Raw genomic sequence first — 20,598 nt, 5'->3', positions numbered from 1 at the left:
TCTTTAACTTTTGTGTATGTGATTTTTTTTTTTTTTTCAGACAACGTCGCGGTTAAAAAATCAGGATTTTAGCAGTGCAGATGAGCAGCTTGGAAATGGCTTGGAAGTGACCGCTGTTTAACATGAAGTCTTAATGTGCCACGTTTCAGTCACTATTTCCCCCCTTGTTCCGTTGTCTGACAACAGAAACAGAAAAACATATAAATGAGAAAAAAGCTTTATTGGGAATCCGGCTGTATTAAATTACTGTATATGTGAGCACAGACAGTAGGAGAGGATCAAACAGATAAAGGGCGGTCCAGCCATATACTAGGTCTTGACCTAGGTTTTGACCTAGTTTAATTTTATTGCCGTTTTCTTTCCTGTAAGTGATTGTACAGCTCGATATACTGTAAGACAATTTACTGTAGTAGCAGCTTTTTTACTTCTTAACAATCCATTTCTCTTTGTTTTAGGTGTTTGAAATAGCAGAGCTTGTGGATCAGATGTCTCCATGGGGAATGCTGAGAATCCCCCGAGCACTCATTATGATCCGGGCCTTCAGGATCTACTTCCGCTTCGAGCTTCCTCGCTCCCGAATTACCAACATTCTGAAGTACAATACTTTCATGAGCATTTCATTTATATATGGTCTCCACAATTAATGAATAGTTGTACGTGTATATATATGGCATTGACAAATGTCTTTTGCCACTCTTGTGCTTTGCAGGCGATCCGGGGAACAGATCTGGAGTGTATCTATCTTCCTGCTGTTTTTTCTTCTGCTCTATGGAATTCTGGGTGTTCAAATGTTTGGAACGTTCAACCATCACTGCGTCACTAACGATACACAGAAAGAGTAAAAACCCTTTTTTTAGTATTTAAGTATAACATTGGATGCCTTTTTTGATGTTTCCACAGGTCACTAGCACTATTGGTAGGTGATAACCCGTTTTAACAATACCATTTTTTACCATACTGTCAACCTTAGCTCCTAACGGAACTAAAGAGCTATGATGGAGGCCATCTTTCCCACTTTTAGTGGAGGTGATACGTTGTCTGTTTACTAAAGCAATAATTGTTAGTATGAAGTAGTTTTAAGAAAATAGAAGACACATGCACTGACTGTCTTTGTTACTCTGGTATATACTTAATAAGTAGGCTCTACACTGAGTGCAAAACAGCAAAGTGAAACACTAGTCAATGCAGACTGACTGTAAACAGACATACATGAACTTGAATTCACCCAGACAGTCTTAGCCTGTATTATAGGCTATTAAAGCCAATGTGAAATGATTCACATTTGAGCCAAACATAAATAGCCTATGAATAAAATTGCTTAATAATAAATATATATCTATATATCTATATATCTATATATATAGATATATAGTCTGACAGAATCTCATCTTTTGTGATCAATTTTTTGTGACCGTCTAAGAAGTAGCCTCCAACATTAATTTGGCTTTTTTCTGTGGAGCAGCACTTCTTTAAAACCTTCCTCCATGTCCAGTGTTCAGACGCTGTGTTGGTCAGGGTTTGGTCTGTTTGTTTTTTATTTTTTTTGGATTACATTAATTTATCAGGCTCATAGACAGGAGCTTGTTGCTAGAATACACTATTTGCTTAAAACATTGGTGGTCAGCATATTTTTGCAGCAGGAAATAAGGAAACTTGTGGGCAGGTAGGGACACAGCTTTGAGGAAAGTGTGGGATTGTGGACGGGTTACAGTGTGTGCACATGTTGCCTCACAAGTAGAGTATGTCTTTAAACACATTTGTGAGGGTTTTTGGGTTTTATTTTTCAGTTTAGGATGATGATAATACGATGCAGAGAATTGGAATCCTTGTGGCGACAAAAGATGGGGGAAGCAACCATCATGATTAAAGCCCCGGGCTGCAGGGAGAGCTAATGCTAATTATAATAATTAAAATTTCCCGCATTGTTCAGCCTTTGTATTAAGCTCATTCCTGCTCAACAGCTACCCCATCCATCTTTCCTTACTGATGTGTGCCTAAGCAGATAGAATGACCATTACTAGCAGGAAAGATAGCATAGGAAATTCTCAAATTCATAGCTCTGACGTCCCTCTGTTACAAAAATCCAATAGTGTCGTGACGGCTGCACATCTAATTTGTTTGTTGTTGTGCTCCTTTTCCTAAATCCCTCATATATGTATGCTTCTCATGGAGTACTTTAGAAATATGTCACTCAGGGACTATGTGTCTAATCTCTATCTGCCATATGCCCTTGGCACAAAGTCAAAGCTAGCTTTTCATACACAAGGGATTTGATGGAAATTGGGAAAAATAGCAGGGGAGACATTTTCTGATATGGATATTAGGTGAAAATGGTTTTGGATTTGTGAACAAAGTAGGGCCTCCCCTTCTGGATGTCAGGGTTTCCGCAGTTGACCTCGCCACTGTTTTACTCCCATGGAGCTGAATAACATGCATAGATTTGTGCAGTAAGAATTAGATCTACTGAACTGAATATTGATGGCATTTGTGATTCGTAGATTTCTTTAAAGCTACAATGTGATGGATAATGTTTTTGTGCTTGAGAGTTATTTTAAAGCGAAAACCCTTCTTACAAATTATATGTATTTATTTATTTTGTTGAATTATATGATGCAACCAAATGCATTGTTTAATATTATTAAAGTCATCAGATATTTTTAACATATTAATATAAAAGTGGCATTTTAAAGGGTGGAAGCATACTTTGGAAAAGGGTTAGCATGTTGTCTTGTGCTGTTGTGTGATGTGCTGAACTGTGAGCTTCTGTGGATTGAGTGTCAACAAGAGGTTGAGGTGGGCGGAGGCTACTGACAGGACCTCACATTTTCAATTTTGCAAAGCTTTTTCAGAAAACCAATCATGAATATTTTCATATCATATGTTTTGTTTTCATTTGACTCACCTGATTATTAATATCACGTTATTGCTGGACATTTGGTCTCTCGTCTGAGGATTCATTTATCTCCCATTTGTCATCAAGAAAAGGGATTTCTTTGATAAGACACATTGGTATTATTCAGCCCAGTATAATTAGCTTTATTGGGATGCACCACTATGCCACTGATTTGGCTTTGTGATAGTGCAATAAATTATCCCTTCTGATCCTGTACGCCTTAATAAACAATTTGGCTGGGCAGGCAATTTGAAGGCATTAATTTTCATCAGAGAAATCAAGCAGCTCCTGGAATAACACCTGCAGCTAAAAGACAGGAAGACAGGGAAAAAGAGAGGCAGGGCAATGTGTCTGTGAATGTGAATGAATTCTTACCACTCTAATTTTGACAACCTTGGACCTTTACATTTACTTTCTTCTCGTAGCAAAAGGACATGCTTTTATGATCTCTATTTTTATTCACACATTACAGTGTATATTTTTTTCTTCTTTTTTAGACGTTCATTCAAAGTATCACTCATTGCAAACATATAATTTAATAACGTTTTTTTTTCTTTCTTTTGATCAGTAATGTGACATGGAACAGCTTGGCCATCCCAGACACCCATTGTTCCCCTGACGGAGAAGGTTACCAGTGTCCTCATGGCTTCAAATGCATGGACCTGGAAGAGCTGGGCCTCAGCCGACAGGAGCTTGGTTATAGTGGCTTCAATGAACTAGGTATGAAATATACATACACATTCAGTAATGAACTCAAACCCATACATGCAAAGATAAGCATTAACAAACATGCATTGCATGTGCATTTTTTAGTTTTTATACAATTTATACAGACTGTTTAGTTGCTATTTGGGTTTTTCTTTTCACCAGTAAATCTTCAGTATATTCTGTTAAGAAATGTGGAAGAATGACCCTGTGTCGGAAACTGAGAATAAAAGTGGTTTATACCACAGATCAGCCACAACATTAAAACCGGCAACTTTTAATGTTGTGGCGGATCAGTGTATACCTTTGGTCTGAAGCTGTGCCATTCAGCAGCATTCGGCATTCTTATCAGCTGAATGGTGCTCAGATCCAGTGTCAGTGCACAGGGCAGTACACCTAATCTTTAGATAGCCATGAAGGAGACTGAGAGCGTCACAATAAAAAGTAACTTCATTTAGACTGTGGAATATGACTCATTCAATGCAGCTTAAAGCCTAAATGTACGGCTTAAACGGTCTATCACCACACTTTACAAATATTCATGTAGCTTGTAGTGTGAAGCTGCATGAAGTGCATCGTAGAAAAATCCTCATTTTATTGCTATGGGCAGTCTTATTTATAGGAATGGTTCTCATTTCCTAAAATACTTTATTGAGGATTCAGATATACTATTTTTATTCACATCCACGCGGAAGGAATAAGCTATTTCTAAAAATACAATGCACATCCAAAACTGTGGTATGACAGTAACTATTTCTAGCTCCGAAACCCAGAGGCTCCAGAACTATTAAGATGATAAGCTTAGAACAATGAAATGATGTGCTTATAGTTTCCCTGGGAGATTCAGGCTGCTTTTACTGATCCGCTCGCTTTTTGTCAATTGACAGCTGCTGTCAGCTGCTGCTTACCTGTCTAAAAGTGATGTGATGCAATCAGTGAGGTTGTTTATGTAGAGAACGGCTCACTAATCTGTTGGACTTTTTTTGAATGGCAAAAGGAGGCAGTCCAATCTCATTCTTTTCAAGCATTAAATTAATATCAAATGTTGTTTCTTTCCTGATGAAATCACCTTTGGCCGAGTTTTAAAAGTATATGCAGTTCACTTGCAGAGAGTGTAATTTTGTGGTTTGGCCAACTCACAGACTTTACATTTATTAACTTCATCAGACCAAATTTACTGGGGACATTGATAAAGACATGCATTAAAGAACAGTTCATCATTAATGAGTCTGCCAAACAGTTATAATTCTAAGTCTTGTCATTATAAGGAAGGGAACTATGAGGATACGGAGGTTATGTGTTTTCCATCCTGTAAATTGTCAGAATGTGCATTCATTATAGATAAAAAGAGAATCTCAAGGTATTGTCTTTTTGAAAGACTTAGTCTGAGGGTAGCCATGATGATTGGTGTGAGGCTCACAGACATCACTGTGTTAAGCAAAAGACCAACACTGACACAGTTGCAATAACATTCTCTGCTTTTCATCTGACTGTACATCTCTCTGATTCTCGTGTCTCTCTTTATGTAGGTACGAGTATCTTTACTGTATATGAGGCTGCTTCACAGGAGGGTTGGGTGTTCCTCATGTACAGAGCCATCGACAGTTTCCCTCGCTGGCGCTCCTACTTCTACTTTATAACTCTCATTTTCTTCTTGGCATGGCTTGTCAAGGTTAGATGCAGTCTCTCCCTGCACTTTTCATTATACTTTCAGTTCCTGTGGCATGGCAGCTGGGATAGTTGAACACCAAGAGAATTTGGTTTATTCTCCTAACCTAATCTTTCACCTACAGACGTAACTATTTCGCCTTGGTAGTACAATCTTCTCTGGCTAATGAGAGAATGAATGTCATGTCATAGTGAAAGGGACGAACCTACACTTGGTCAATTTTTTTAAATTGTCACAACACTTTTTCTCTTTCACTGTCTATGTTTTACTCTCTCTCTTTCTTTCTCTTTTACAGAATGTGTTCATTGCAGTCATCATTGAGACATTTGCTGAAATCAGAGTGCAGTTTCAGCAGATGTGGGGGTCAAGGAGCAGCACCACCTCTACTGCTACAACACAGGTACAAATACTACCCTCACAGACACACAAGCTGATAAAAGTAGTGCCACAAAATGTCGAACTGACAAATTTATATGGTGTCTAAATTTGACCTGATTGTAAAACATTCTTGAAAACTGACTTTCTTTAAAGCCTGTCATCTTGCTACAGAGTGCAAAAAATATTTGCATTCAAAATTGGCCACCTAAGGCTCCATAGCCCATTAGACGTCTGTTTTTTAATAACTTGGTTGTTAGAGTATGAGAGATCAAATCTTTTTTATCAGAAAAAAGGCCGGATAAAAATTCTTATTATTCTTATTATTCTTCTTATTATTATGTTTTTAATTTATTAAAGCAGATTAGGCAGATTTATTCAGCCAAGTGACAAGTGGGCATTCAGGTGGCAAGCGTTAACTTGGGATGTGAAATGTCACCTCTCTGAGGGAAGGGGACTCACCTCTATTCACAGCACCTTTCCCAGATTCAAACTGCCAGATGGGGGATGGACTCTCTCCTTTTCTGGAGTTGCCCAGGTGTTAAGCATTATGCTGTTGTAACTGTACAACTTAGGCCAAAGACTGATCAGTATTTTTGTTGTATTATCAGATCTGCATCTGAGCTGTATATCTCGGCGACGCATGCGAAAAGAAGAGACTTGTCAACTGGTAAATCGGGTCAGTTAACAGGGAATGATTCTGGGTAGACCCGATAAATCCAAACATGCAGTGATGGCAATCTGGGAATGTTTGGTTGAGGCTCCTATCTCCAAGGTCTTCAACTCCCATCTCTAAAGGAATTTTTCCAGTCCAATAGTGCAGCTTCAGGGGTTGGAGAAGCAAAATCTTGTTTGGGCAGGCCATGGTGAAGACATTTTAGGGCCTCGAAAAGAGTTCGGAAGAAGATTTAGGAGTCAGAATCCAATGGTCCTTGTATCCAAAGATACAAATGGCTGAAACTAGTTTACATCACAGGATGTCTCAGGTCACAAGAACTAGAAGAAGAATTCCTTCTCCTTGGCATTGAAAGGAAACATATAAGGAAGTGCTAACATCGGATCGGGTTGCTTCCAGGATACTCTCCTTTGGATACATTCTGGGCATGCACCAGTGGAAGACCATGAAGCAGACCCAGAAGCATAGGAGAGGGTTTATCCCTTCAGGATCTACCAGGAAGAGTTGGAGGACATGGCAGAGTAGAGGAGCATCTGAGCTACTTGGCTTAGCCTCACGTTACTTAGCCTCATGAAGCCTTACAGTATACAATCCACTTTTTTAGAAGGTGGATCCTATACAGTGGTGATTTAGTTACTTCAAAAAATAATTAAATATGAATATAAGGAAGACTTTACATTAGTTGCAGTAGTCTGCATTTTTTTTTTTAACTCTTAAAAACTTATAGTGGTGAGGGTGTCCTTGTGGATTAGGGGTTGAGATGCTGACCATGAACTGCAACATCCCAGGTTTGATCTAGCAGGGGACCTTTGTTGACACCTGTCCACTTTTGTTATCGAGTAAAGGCATAAAATGCCCCCAAAATAATTTGATACAGCAAGCGAGCTAAGGTTGCACATGTTAGGGTTTTAATAAATAAGCCTGAACCACTAGGTGGTGATTACCCCAATATTTACTTATTTATACTAAAGTGTTTAATATTCATTTTGAAATAGCAACTTGCAATTCATTGATGTTGTCCAATGTTAAAAAGCAAATTACAACTACATTAACTCAAAAGATGCCTTGTGCTTTGTTTTATTATCAGTTATGATCTGACCATAGAGGGACATACATCAGAGACAGGTAATAATGAATACTGACAGATATTATGTCCTAAAAAGACATTCAGTCTCATAAAAAATGATTAAAACAATAATTAAAAAAAATTTTGAAAAGTTTGAAAGACTTTGGAGGTTCAGTCTATAAATGCCCGTAGATTACCATCATCCAGTCCAGTCTATGTTGGTGATTAGCGCTGGCATGACATTTTTTCAGATTTAACGTTTTAGCTGTCTTACAAATGTCCTTTCAGGTATGAGAGGAGTTGTTACATTGATCTTGATTAATGCTTATTTTTCTCTAAATGTGACAGGCATTTTATTGCCTCTTTCGCATTTACAGTAGACTGCTCTGGATTGACAAGGAGGGTTGGGAAGTGGGTTTGAAGTAGAGAAAATCAAGAGAGAATATGATTTATGATGACATTACAGCTGAAAACTGTGAAGATGAGGGAAAAAAATCAGAGATGATATTTGTTTCAGAGCTAAATGTCTGTAGAATTCATAGAAAACACTACATACGTTGTTGTATATACTGTATGTTAGAAGCCAATTAAAACACTCCTAAATAATAATACCTCTGTTATTACAGTCATGATGGAAAACAGGCTGGTGCCTCTTCCATGCATATACTGCTACATACGACCTTGAAAACAACACACCTTTCCTACCATTATTAAAATTAATTGTAATGACATTGTCATGCCCAAATCTTTATCTTAGAGGGGGAAAAACTAATTAGCCGTGTTGTAACACTTAACTGTCAATCACTGAGGCTGAAACAATATGCTCCCTTCTTCATGTTCCCTAGAGAGGAAAGCTGGTATGAGGTGGCCCTGGGAGACAAAACCCATGCCACACTCCCCATTCTTTGACTTTGCTGTCTCCAGATTATTGAGGCTTTTAATAGAGATTAGGCTGTAAAGCGTAACTGTTTTGATAAATGACAATAGGTAAATCCACTTTTGTTTCAAAGGATCAGGCTCTTTCTTCCGTGTTTTGATGTGTGGAGTTGTAATTAAGTGCTGAACGTGAAGTTGAATTACACTGAAGTCTACTTTGGCTTGTTGAAGTTGAATGATATCAACCAGGACTTAGATACTATTCTCTCTGCCATGCTATATTAAAAAAAAGATGATAAAAGCTATGGATTGGACACCACTTCTTCCACGTCTTGCTAGGATGTGATAAAATGTGACCCTGATGTGACAGGTATAAGACAAAGATGAAACAAAGGGGTTGGGGTATGCAGTTAAAACGCAGTATTGTATTGGCTGTGTGATGCAACTGGAAGTTTAAATTTTTTAGAAACTTCAACGAGCTTAAAAATTTCACTTGGTTCTCACAGGTGCATTGAATGTGATTCTCACCATTTCAGAAACAATTAATGATGCAGTGATTTAAATCACTACTTATGCATGGAGAAATTTCAAGTGAATGTAAAAGGACAGTCATGTCAAAACAATCCAGTTTGTTTTCTCTCTCAACCCATTCACCAAATAGAACATTGCTGTTTGAACTATTCTGTAGAATCTGGATAATGTATAGTTCAGTGGCAGTGTTCTTTTGATTAATTTGATTTTAGCCACACGAGGGGCAAGTTAGTCAGCATTTTGTACAGACATTTGTGATCCGCAGAGGAGGAAATAACTTGACTTTTCCTGTAGCACCACCAACAGGTCAAAGTTCATTCGCAGATGATGAATCCTGATGATTTGGGTGATCTCCTGACTTTTTTTCTAGCGTCAGCATGGTGCTGGCAGTGTCTCAACAACTGTTGGATGGATTGCCATTATATTTGCTACACACATTTATGCCATTTAGTGATCCTCAGACTTTTCATCTAGGTCAGAATTAGTTTATCCAGTGCTTTAGTTTATGACTAAATATCTGAAAAAATACTGACATTCCCATTAGCCTCAGCTCTACTTTGTGTTTTGTGCAGGTTGTGAATTGGCTTCAAACTTCATGTTAACTCTTAGTAAAGTATGAGGTGAATGACACTGCATTTTGGAACGAGTTGTCATGATAGTGCTTATGACTAAGTTTTTGTGTTCATGTTTTAGAAGAATGATTGATATTCATGAGTCAGCCAGCTGCTTTGTGATTTAGAAAGTCTCGATGTGATATTGGTTTATTTTTTATTTTCTAGTGTTAGGTCCTTAGGCCTGTTTTTGGGTGGGTACGAATCTGTGTGTATGATGCCTTCAGCTTTTTTTGTGGCCACAGATGTTTTAAGAAGATGTAGCCAAAGGGTAGATGTGTGTGTGTTTAATTTTCGTCCAGTACTTTGAATGGTGTGCAAGTTTTTTTGTGGGTATTCTGCCCCTCATGTGCTGTCCTTGTGCCACAGATGTTCCATGAAGACGCTGCTGGGGGATGGCAGCTTGTAGCAGTGGACGTCAACAAGCCACATGGCCGAGCGCCTGCCTGCCTCCAGGTAAACACACCACATAATTAATATGCTGCTGATGCTGTTGGAGTAAACACACACATGCATAATCTGTGAAATATGTTCATTTTATGTGAAAGTTGACTCCTAAACATACATAAATCTTACTTGAACTATAAAACCTGAGCTGTGTGTGTGTGTGTGTGTGTGTGTGTGTGTGTGTGTGTGTGTGTGTGTGTGTGTGGGAGACTTGTTCCATTTTTATTTAAATGTCACTCTTGATGTTGAAATGCTTTGTATGAAAAGAGAATCAGTAAACCTTATCCATTTAACAAATGCCAAATACTGTATGCATGCAGTATCACCTCATTGTTTTCACATTTGTCTGCTCTTCAGTGGCTGTGTCAAACAACTAAGTGATGGGATTATAAATGAAGGGAAGCACATGTTTGATGTGTAGAGGTGCACTAATGATGTGCACATCCAGGGATAAATGAGTTTTAAATGACATCTACATGATGGATGCCACTGTTGCCCCTTGGTCGGTGTGATCCAAATGGTTGGGCTTTAAAGATAAGCTGAAAGCAGCGGGCGTTTCGTACAGCTGGCCCACTGTTGATAGCGTTGTGGTGTAAAAGGCTGGGCCCTTGCTGTGAGAGACTGCCAGTCGAGTCCACAGCTATGAGAGGGAGGATAGCTGTCAACAAACTCCCATGGAGAAAATACTACTACAGACCTAAGCTTGAAGTAGGCGCACACAAAAACAGAGCGAGGAAGAGAGCACAAATGAGTATAAAATAGAAAAATTGGGTAGAGAAGAAGGGAATAAATGAGAAAGAAAAGAGAGGACGTGAAATATGCAGTATTCCCATTAAAGCAGCATGTCCCCAGAGCCTCATCATCAGTCGGAGGAAAGATTTAGATAGAGGGATAACCAGAGGGATAAACACGACTGACTTCCCTCTGAGCCCTGTGCTCTATTACATAGAACACCCAAAGACTGCTTCATCTGCCTCATTTGCTAATACCAAAATAGCTATTATTTTCTTCCTGTACCCACAAGCAGACCACGTCTGACAGTAGAATGAAGGGGTTAACAGATTGACTGAGGGTGGCATTAGGCCAGGTTGAGACCATCAAGAGCATTGTTTAAAAAAACAGAGCTTCCATTTTAATGACACTGTTGTGTTGCCAAAGTGGAGGTCCAAACGCAGAGGACTCCGGCAAAACAATGCAAGGATGTCTGGCAGAAAAGTTGAACCTGGCCTAACTTTTGCTGCAATACGGCATTATCCAGCTATGCCTTGCGTTACCTAATACATTTAAGCTCATTCCTGGCAGATTACCTTGTAATATAAATTACATAATTCTTCTGTTCACCTTGTAATAGTCAAGTAGGAGAAAGGATTGCCACCGTGATAACTTTCTAGAGTTATAAAACTCTGCTTAAAAATACTATGCCCTGTTTTGGCACCTTTGAACTCATGGATATTTAGTCTGGTACCTTTAGTTACGCACCCACGCCAATGCAGACCCTTGGGTTTTTTTTAACAAAGCACTATTGGAAGTCTCAACAATGCCTCAAGGATTCAGACTATGGGTCCGACTTCCTGTGAGACAGACCGAGTAGCACAGTGTTTTAGTGGGTCAGATTGCAGGACAACTCACACCTCCATCACATGGATCGTTTCTGCTCTGAGCATGCCCAGAAATTGTGAAAGATGTCCTGTCAAAGAGAGCCCGTAACATGAAAAGCACTGTAGAAAGAGAGAAATATAGAAGGGAAAACCCATCTTATGTTTGTTTTTCATTAATAACAATTTCAGGGGACTATATTTCAAAGTAAGACCAGTGTTACACAAGACATTTATTGCAGTGCTCTGCAGAGTGGGATAGAGGTTCTGTAAATGAAAAGAAATAGAATAACAAATGTAGCATTGTGGTTTAAGGATGCAATAGGTCTTTGCATTGAATTGGATTTGTAACTCAACTTGTAGTTTGAGTTCTCTTGACAGTCAAGCATCCCTCAAATTTAGTTTTGTTTTTGAAAATGCATTGTATGCACTTTTTACCGTTTCACAAGATGACACAAGTATTTGAACTCATTACTTGGAGAGGGGAGTCAAATGAATATACAGTAATAGTCATACAGAAAAGCCTTTGTTTTCCACTTAGTGTGGATTCTACCGGTTCAATGATAAGCGCAAAGCCATTAGAACTCTGTGGTTCTGTAGAACCATTACCCCAAGTTCAATGGCAATGTTGTGTTTTAAATGAACTATTCCTACAATACCAGAGCACAATGCCCTGCTAGTGATGACAGGTTTGACAAGCCAGGATCTATAATGGTTATTTATTGGCATTATATTACTGATTTTTCCTCTGCTGATGCATTAATTATGTAGATCACTTAAACTGTTTATCATATATCACTGATGTTGTTCATTGTCCACCGCAGAAGCCAAGATTAACAGAGGGATTGTATTGATTATATGACTGCATTTACAGGAATATGCGAAATGGCTTCATTATATGAGGGATGTTTTAGTTTCCAGTTTTTAACTCTACTTTTCTTTGAAACCCAAGTCTTTTGTTGATTGCAAATCGATTGATTTCATTTGCAAATTTAAAGTGACATTTCACAAAATTTCTCATGTAGTAGACTTTATTTAGTTTTAGTATTAAATACTTGTTGCTGTACAAAGTTGAAAATCTCTTTCTTCACTGACATTGGCTTCCGTTGTCAGTTTGGATATACAAAATAGACACAGTTACAGGGATTTCCAAAGAAAACTAATTTTCATGACAGAAAAAGTTGCATACATGACATGCGTACATGACTTGTTACTATTCGTGCCTGTGTTTGTTGTGAGTGTAATCAGGAACATCTCACTGCATGAGCTACATATAGGAGCAGCGTGTATAGTCATTATATTTGAGTATTTGGAAAAATAAACATACAGATGTACAGCAGATTACCAGAATATGCTGCAAAAGGTTTCCATGAATGTGTCAATATTTTTTGTCATTGAAAATTATTGGAAACCTTTAGTCACAAGCTGACCACAACCACTGGTCTCTGTTAAAGAAAAAAATCCCAACTTTTAACAGCCGCCTTTCAGGTTTACAGAGGATGAGAATTTGACACTAAAATCCAGATTTAGTTTGAAGTGTCACTTTTAAGTACTTTTGTTGTTATTTAAATCACTGCCTACTTAAGCATTTAAAGTACCAAGCGTGAGACAAATAATAATCAAGTAGTGTAATAGTTGAATAGTACTGAGGCTGACTTTGACATGCATCATGCAGTGCTTAATTTTGAAAGTTACCCATTGTTTTCAGTTGTCAGTCACAACACTGACAGCATTTTGTTGCATGTCAAGCCATCAAACCACTCTGAAAATGTTTTCATTTTATGCTGGTGTCAGGAAACTGCAAGATCTAACCCAGCTGTTCAAACCAAACCAAAAAGGCCAGATCACGGATCACAAAGAAGAGTTCTAAGCAAGGCAACGTTTTCAGATTTTAACAGATTTTTGTTGTTAACCTTGTCTCAGATTTGTAGTTCGTAAACACAAAATGTTTGCCAATATTTTTAAACAACAGGTAAATTGGTTTAAGCTGTTTTCCCATGTATCAAAACATGACAAATAAAACCCATAATGTGCTTTGATAGCTATTGAAGAGAGAGGTGAATAGAAAGCAAGATTATCTCCATGTAATTTAAAAACAGTAAAGCTTGAGAAAACATTTATGCTGCAGATGGTATTTTTATACTGATTGTCCCACATATTTTTGCATTTTTGTAATGTTTTTTAATTTATTATGTTCTAAATAAATAACAATACATTCATGATGTTAAAAAAATGAAAATAATGATAAATGAATGGTACTAGTATGTTTATTTACATATGCTGAAATAAATAAACATGAAAACACCACTTTGTTACTGTAAAACCACTTGAAGAAAATGATACAGGGCATGGAAATTGATTAGAAGATTATAATGGATTCACTAACTGGAGTACCGTAGGAACACTGCATATATAGATGAGCATTTGTAGATAATGTTGTGGAGAGTAGTGCACGCTTGTTTGTCTGTGTATGTGTGTAAAAGTCAAGTACGAAATGGGTTATATTGTTATTTTTTTCAGCGATCTTTGGTCTTTGATGTAGTCATCGATGGTGTGATAGGGCATGCCATATTACGGTGGTATCATTTTTGATTAACGATGGATGTCCTCTGCTCCTTTTCTCTAAAGCCTTGCCAAACACCTTATTTCATTGCTTTTTTCATCCATATCAGACAGGACCAGTGCTAGCTGAGTAGACAGGTAGAGTGAAGGCAGGCAGTGGAAATCCAGCCTGCAGGGCCATCTGTGAGTGCCGGGGAAGTGAAGTGTGAGTTTCTGTTCTGCTCTGCCTGGCTCCAGAGTAATTGGCCGTCAAATGATTAAAATGTTTCAGGGCTGGCAGGTGGGCGCTATCTACAGACAGGCGGCCTGTGTGTGTGCTTCTGTTTGTCTGCCGCTAGCTCACCCATACCTGTCGGACTGCCTTTTAAACCACCTGTATGTGTCTGGTGAGGCCTTTGTGTGACTCACTGTCAGCCTGTAAATCTGCCTGTTGACGTCTATCCATTTGTACATGTGCGTGTGTGTCAGTCTGGGTCAGTCTGGGTCCACTGGGCTGCAGCAGTTGGAGATAACACATAATTGATTAACCACCTGCTCTCTTTGGAGCCAGAGAAGAAAGCTTCCTCTCCAGAGGGGCTACAAACCAAAATAGTCCTTAAAGCAGGGAGCACCTCCACTTTCCCTTCCACCTCTGACAGTTGTTTTTCAATGTTTTTACTAATATTACAGTGTTAATCCCCAACATAGTCTTAAATCCCCAACATCTGTCATCCTAAGCCATCATCGTTGTGGTGGTTTCCCTGAAATTACTTGTCAGTAAGTGTGGCCAGTACTTTCACAACTTTATTTGATTTTAATTTTCTGCAAGTGGTGCTCTTTTCTCTTTCTGTTTGCGGGCATGGTGGCAATTGCCGCTCATGAGATCTAGCAGTAATCTTGTAAATGATGCCAATAGCAGAATTTAAAAACAAAACAAAACAAAAAAAAACACCATTAACATGGGTATGGTAAGGGTTTTTTTCACTGTTAAGTTTTTATGTTTTTACATGATGCCTGATCTTTAGTCAAGCAAATAAACTTGTTACACTTACCGATATAACACAGTCAATATTGTGCTCTAGTATTATTCTGTAACCATAAACTCACCCCTTCTGTAGCTTCCATGCTGTTTGAAAATGTCCCTTTTAAAGGTTTTTTTTTCATTTGTTTTGTTTTTAAAGGAATAGTTTGTTTATATAGCTCATTTTGGGTTCGTCTTTGCTTTCCTGCCGAGAGTTAGATGAGAAAATCTATACCACTCTCACATCTGTATGTTAAATATATGATAGAGCCAGCATTCAATTAACTTCTCTTAGCATAGAGACTGGAAAAAAGGGAGAAACAGTGAACCTAGCTTTGCCCAGAGGAAACAAAATCCCACTACTTGCACCCCTAAAGCTCATGAGTTAACATGTATCTCATTTGTTTAATCTGTACAAACTCAGATGTGTAAAAAATGATACATATGTGTAGTTAGTTAATATACAGTTAGTGTAGTTAAACAATACATAGTTACGGGGGGGGGTTATGGTTATCACCAGCGGAGACTTGAGGAATTTATTGCGCCCAGGCAAAATATTGTCAGGCACATAGCCCCCAGTATACCTGCAACTTGTAATTTTAACACATCCATTTTTATACAGTTTGAACGAATGAGAAAAAATGTGGTAATTCTATCTATGGACTTTACATTTCGACACAGCCAGGCTACTTGTTTCCCCACAGTTTCCAGTCTTTATGCAAAGCCACGCCAACCATTTCCTGGCTCCACCTTCATATTTTCCATTTTTTTACGAGCGTACTATTACATCACACGCATTTCTGTGTACGTCAGCATGAAACGTGTTTTTATGTTCAGAAACTCCATGATCTGGACTAGAGTTTAAAATTAAGGTCTGAGTCTGAATGCATGGATAATACCATACGGGTTTGTAATTGTGACCAACACATGCCAGCTGGAATTTAACGGGTTAACTGAAAACATTTCTCATTTATCCCACTAGACTGTATTTGTATTCCATTGATTGCTCTGTGTCTGTTCACAGTACAGACATTATTTTTAAGGTTCTTTATTGCTTTCCTGGGTTTCTCAGTTTTGCTCTCATGGTAGCATGATAAGACCAGTGGAGGTTAATGAAGCATCCTGTTTCTTTCCCCACAGACCTGGTCTGCTAATTAGCCCCAGGTGCTCCACCATGCCATAATTACAATGCAGATTGGAGCTTTGGCTGCTATAAACAAAAATAGAGTGTGACACTTTATACCCAATGGATTAAAATAAACAAACAAAAAACAAAACAAGTATTTAAAATGCTACTAACCTCACATAAAAGTCGATAAACTGGGGAATTTCAGTTTGAAAAACATCAAAACAGCTTAAAAATGACCTCCAGAGAAGGGTAGGAAAGCTATGATACATGCCACCATTTCTGGTAATCCAGGAGGATCATGTGATTAATTTAGCATTGCCTCTTTGGCAATGAGCAGCTAATGCTGCTTACTCCCCCTGTCTCAGCCCTCTGTCCACAGAGCTAAAGACAGAATGATGGATAATCCACTAGCTAACTGGAGGGGGGTATTGAGGTCCAATGAATGGAACACCTCTTTGACCTCTCCCTCCCCAGCCAGAGATTATTGATTCTCTGGAACCCGCCTTTCCCCCCTGCCACCGATCTTTGCCCTCTGGATCTTCCCAGTGACACCACTTGTACCATTTTAAGCTCTCACATACATACACACAACGTGTCAAGGTTAAGTTCAGTTTGTCTCTGTTTGGAAGGAGAAGGAGGGCACAGAGAAAGGGGAAATTGGCAGGAGATAAATTCAAAAAAAAAAAAAAAGGAAAAACAGCATTGGGGTAGATGTACGTGTATAATGCAAAACAAAATCACCTGCAAGAGTAGAGTGATGGTGAAGATGTAACCAGTCCTCTGAGATCAACGTTCTTAGACAGAACAGGACGACTGGATCAGATTGTTTATTCAGTCTAGACAGCTATCAGCCAGATGCACATATGGTGATATATGCTGAAATGAAATAAACCAAAAGTCTAGAAGGAAGAGCCAGACAGGAAATAGATGCAGGGATGGCAAAGCACAGTAGATATCATTAAGAGTAGGAGGGTGCAGACAGGAAGACCATCATGTTTTATTAAGACCTGTTTTCCAGCCAGAGACATGAGTCAGCACGCTCCAGTCAAGGCCGTAATAAGTGAAGGGGCTCCCACTTTGTTAGATCCCCAACCCAGCAAGATTTTACACACCTACTCCTTCAGCCAAAAGCTATAGATTAAAATGACTGGGTTGATACCAAACTCAGCTCGAGTTAACTGCTCACAGGTTTGATTCAGAGTTGTATACCATGCAGTGTAAAAAAAGACAGACTTGATAGAATTCTGATCATCATCATTTGTTTATTCCTTGTCAACAAATGCCAGTCCAGACACTGAAGAGATAAATCAAGTGAAGCAGTCTGTAATCCCACTCAGTTTCTTCTTAATCTCAGTAAACAGGAGAGAGGAGACTGTAGCAGGAGATCGTGCCAGAACATGGCTCAGTCTGTTGGTGACAATTCCTGTGTGAATACTTTCATATCCTGCCAGCTATGTGCACATGTGCTACACTCGTCTCATGTACCAGTGGAAAGAGCATTTGTCCTCCTCGGCAGCCTGAGCGAACAGACGGAGCATGAGGAAGCAGTCATTTGTCTGTCAATCTGCCTTTCTGTCCTGGTTGTGTTACATTTGCAGCCAGTAGAGATGCCCCAGGTATGATGCATATATCCCCACCCTCCAGATGATCAGTATGCTTATTGACAAGCGGATCATGTCGGGACATCTCTTATGGGCACAGCTGAGAGTCTCAGCTCTTCTGTGAGAATACAGTTTATGTCACACTAACCAGACAGCCTTTAGAGAGTGAGATTTGGCTGCGCTGTTTAAATTGCCTGGGCATAAATTTGGTGATGAAGACCACAGTTTCCCAAAAGGAAGCCAGAAGGCTTGAAGAAAGGTGATTATTTCTTCCTATTTTTTGTATTGTTTTTTTTTATCGGGAAAGCACACCTAGAGTGCACTGTTTCCCCAAATACCAATTTACATGCCACTTAAAATTATGTCTTTTTATCTACAACACTATTTGCATACCTAATTTTTATCATGTACACTCTGTTGCAGTCAAAAAAGGAGAGCTGAGTACATGCTGTATTTTGCAGAATGTACTGTGTCATGTATTAGAAATTAATCTTTGCTTTGTTGTAAGACAGAATGATGCCACTACTCTGTGCTAAATGGCATTGCCCCATCTTAATGTGTGGCTTCTGCTTGCACAAGCTGACTTCAACCTGTGTGTGTGTGCATGCTTGTGCCTGTGCACAGTTAGCACCTGGTGTTTCAAAGACCCAGCCAGAGGCAACAGAAATAAATAGCATCCATCAAACAAGTGGGAAAGGATTTCAGAGACACACAAGCTAAGAAACATCAAACGGCAGGGGAGAGCCATCTTGTCCCACAATTGGTGCTGTTAAATTGATTCTGACATCTCGAGGCCCTATATGGTGTACCATCGCCATCAGCTGCACTGGGCAAACTAGGCCATTTGGCCCTCGGAAAGATGTGGAGCATGTTATCTGGTGAAGTGAACCACATCCTTAGCCATTTTTAAAAAAAGGGGAATGTGAGGTAAAGTTTAAAAGATTTTTCAGTGGCAGAGCTAGATGGGCAGACTGTATCTCAATATGGCAGAGGTTACAAATGCACACTGCTCTCCAGTTAGCTCTCCAGCTTTTCTTAGCAGTGTGATTCCTACCAGCTGACAGAGAATATGGGCAAAGTCAGGACCTTGAGAAAAATCATCCGTTTCATACGCACAAGCATGTACTTTCTGTTCTCTGTCAGTCTGCCTCTGTCTCTCTCGCTCCCTCCCTCACACACACATACAGTACACACACTATCACGCACACACAACTCTGCTCAGCCAAAACACCCATGGGGGAGAGCGTCTGGTTGCTGGAAATGTCAAACTGCTTTGTCACGTCCAATCTCAGTCAGGGAGCCTAACCGCTGTGTGTGGAAAGTGGGCATGTGTGCGTGTTCTGCAAAAAAAAAAAAAAAAAAACCCCAAGGCAGTTGGGCTTAAAGGAATGGCATTAATTCGCATTTATGACATAAATTGATGTGGTGTTCAATAATAAAGCTACTAAACTAAGATAATGATACAACTACATAAGGCAATAGAAGAGGCAGAAAATAAAAATTTAAAACACTAAAACAAAGTTTAGAAGAGCAGAAAAAAGTGTGAGGGAAATCTTGTAAGCTTATGGAAAAAGTTTCAGGAGACCTCAGATGTCTTAAGCAGATGCACTTATTGAAGCTTGATGCATAAAGGAGGGAAGAGATGAGCAGTATAAGTTAACAAGTGTAATACCACCCAATTCTGAAGTCTGTTGTTGGCTGGGTGCATTTAAAACCAAACAGAGTCAAATGACACTTACTACCCAAATATTGTTATTCTTCACTGAACCACATCACCTATGAAACATACATGTGTGAAGATTCTATTGGGTACCTAACCCTTTACAGTAACCTACATTAACCTAAGTCATGGTGTATATTATATGTAATACTTATGTAATTGTGTTGAAGACTTGTGTATCTCATGACCCTGATGGGCATAATGCTCTGAATGTCTTCTCCCTTGGCCAGATGTTCTGTTATCATATTGTTAAGGGTCTAGACTACAACCATGGTTGCTATGGCAACTGCCAATGAGGAGTGGGTGAGCGGGGTTTTTTTTTATCAGTGCCTTCTGCAGCTAAGCTAGAGACAGACAATGAACTATGGTTAATAATAAGAGTGAATTTAAATAGAATGAATATAAATAATGTCTGGCGTATTTTGTGTCCACATATCTCTTTTGCTTTAATGCAAAGAATAGTAACTGGAATTCCACTTTTAAACCAGGTTTGTGCCTGAACCCCAACCGTAATTGTAACCGAAAGCTGTAACCGTAACCCTAAAACCAAGTATTGACCCTCCAGACCTGGTTGAGGGTCAAGACTTGTCAAGGATGGTTTTTTAAACAGCGCTTTGAAGAAGTGAGAACCAGCTAGTAATGCTTACTTTATAAAAAAAAAAAAACCTCTCTCAAGGTCTAAAATCAGCAAGACTTTCTATCTTAATGGCATAATAGATAGTTTGTGATCACCTACCAAAAGACCCAAATTAATGTTTCCTTATCTGGTTCCCCTTTCTGGCATGGTAACATTGTTTGACAGTGGCTTCCAAACCCATTACAAATGACTGTTACAACAAAGATTCATATTAGTGTTTTCTGATCTCTCAAACTATATAGCCAAGTGTTAGTCAAGCAACTAAAACTACTTGGTTAAGCTTAGGGATAGATTGCCGTCTGTGTCCAGTGAAAACCAACACTGACAAGCCAGGAGATGGGATGCAGACAGATGTCTCCCATGTCAAAGTCACACGCTTTGTTGACCAAAGCATCCACCCTGACCTCCTTCCAATGACATATTGCAGTGTTATAACAATAATGCTGCTTCTGCCCTTGCTCCTGACAGACATCAGTCGTTATTTTCATGAACATAAGAGGCCCTT

The 20,598-nt window shown here is 39.0% G+C and overlaps 1 protein-coding gene across 1 annotated transcript in view; it reads left to right on the top strand.

Annotated features, from left to right (window-relative positions):
- The window catches only part of nalcn (sodium leak channel, non-selective), a 69,518-nt gene that overhangs the window by 7,343 nt on the left and 41,577 nt on the right, over positions 1 to 20,598 (top strand). Inside the window, exons 5-10 of the mRNA XM_040149351.1 lie at positions 456 to 595; positions 710 to 838; positions 3,462 to 3,613; positions 5,128 to 5,270; positions 5,563 to 5,667; positions 9,772 to 9,858. Of these exons, the coding sequence (XP_040005285.1) occupies positions 456 to 595; positions 710 to 838; positions 3,462 to 3,613; positions 5,128 to 5,270; positions 5,563 to 5,667; positions 9,772 to 9,858 (756 nt within the window). The remainder of the gene's footprint in view (positions 1 to 455; positions 596 to 709; positions 839 to 3,461; positions 3,614 to 5,127; positions 5,271 to 5,562; positions 5,668 to 9,771; positions 9,859 to 20,598) is intronic.

The sequence above is a fragment of the Xiphias gladius genome, chromosome 16 (genome assembly GCF_016859285.1).
Source record: "Xiphias gladius isolate SHS-SW01 ecotype Sanya breed wild chromosome 16, ASM1685928v1, whole genome shotgun sequence".
Taxonomy (NCBI): domain Eukaryota; kingdom Metazoa; phylum Chordata; class Actinopteri; order Istiophoriformes; family Xiphiidae; genus Xiphias; species Xiphias gladius.
This window is presented reverse-complemented; position numbering and strand designations above follow the sequence as displayed.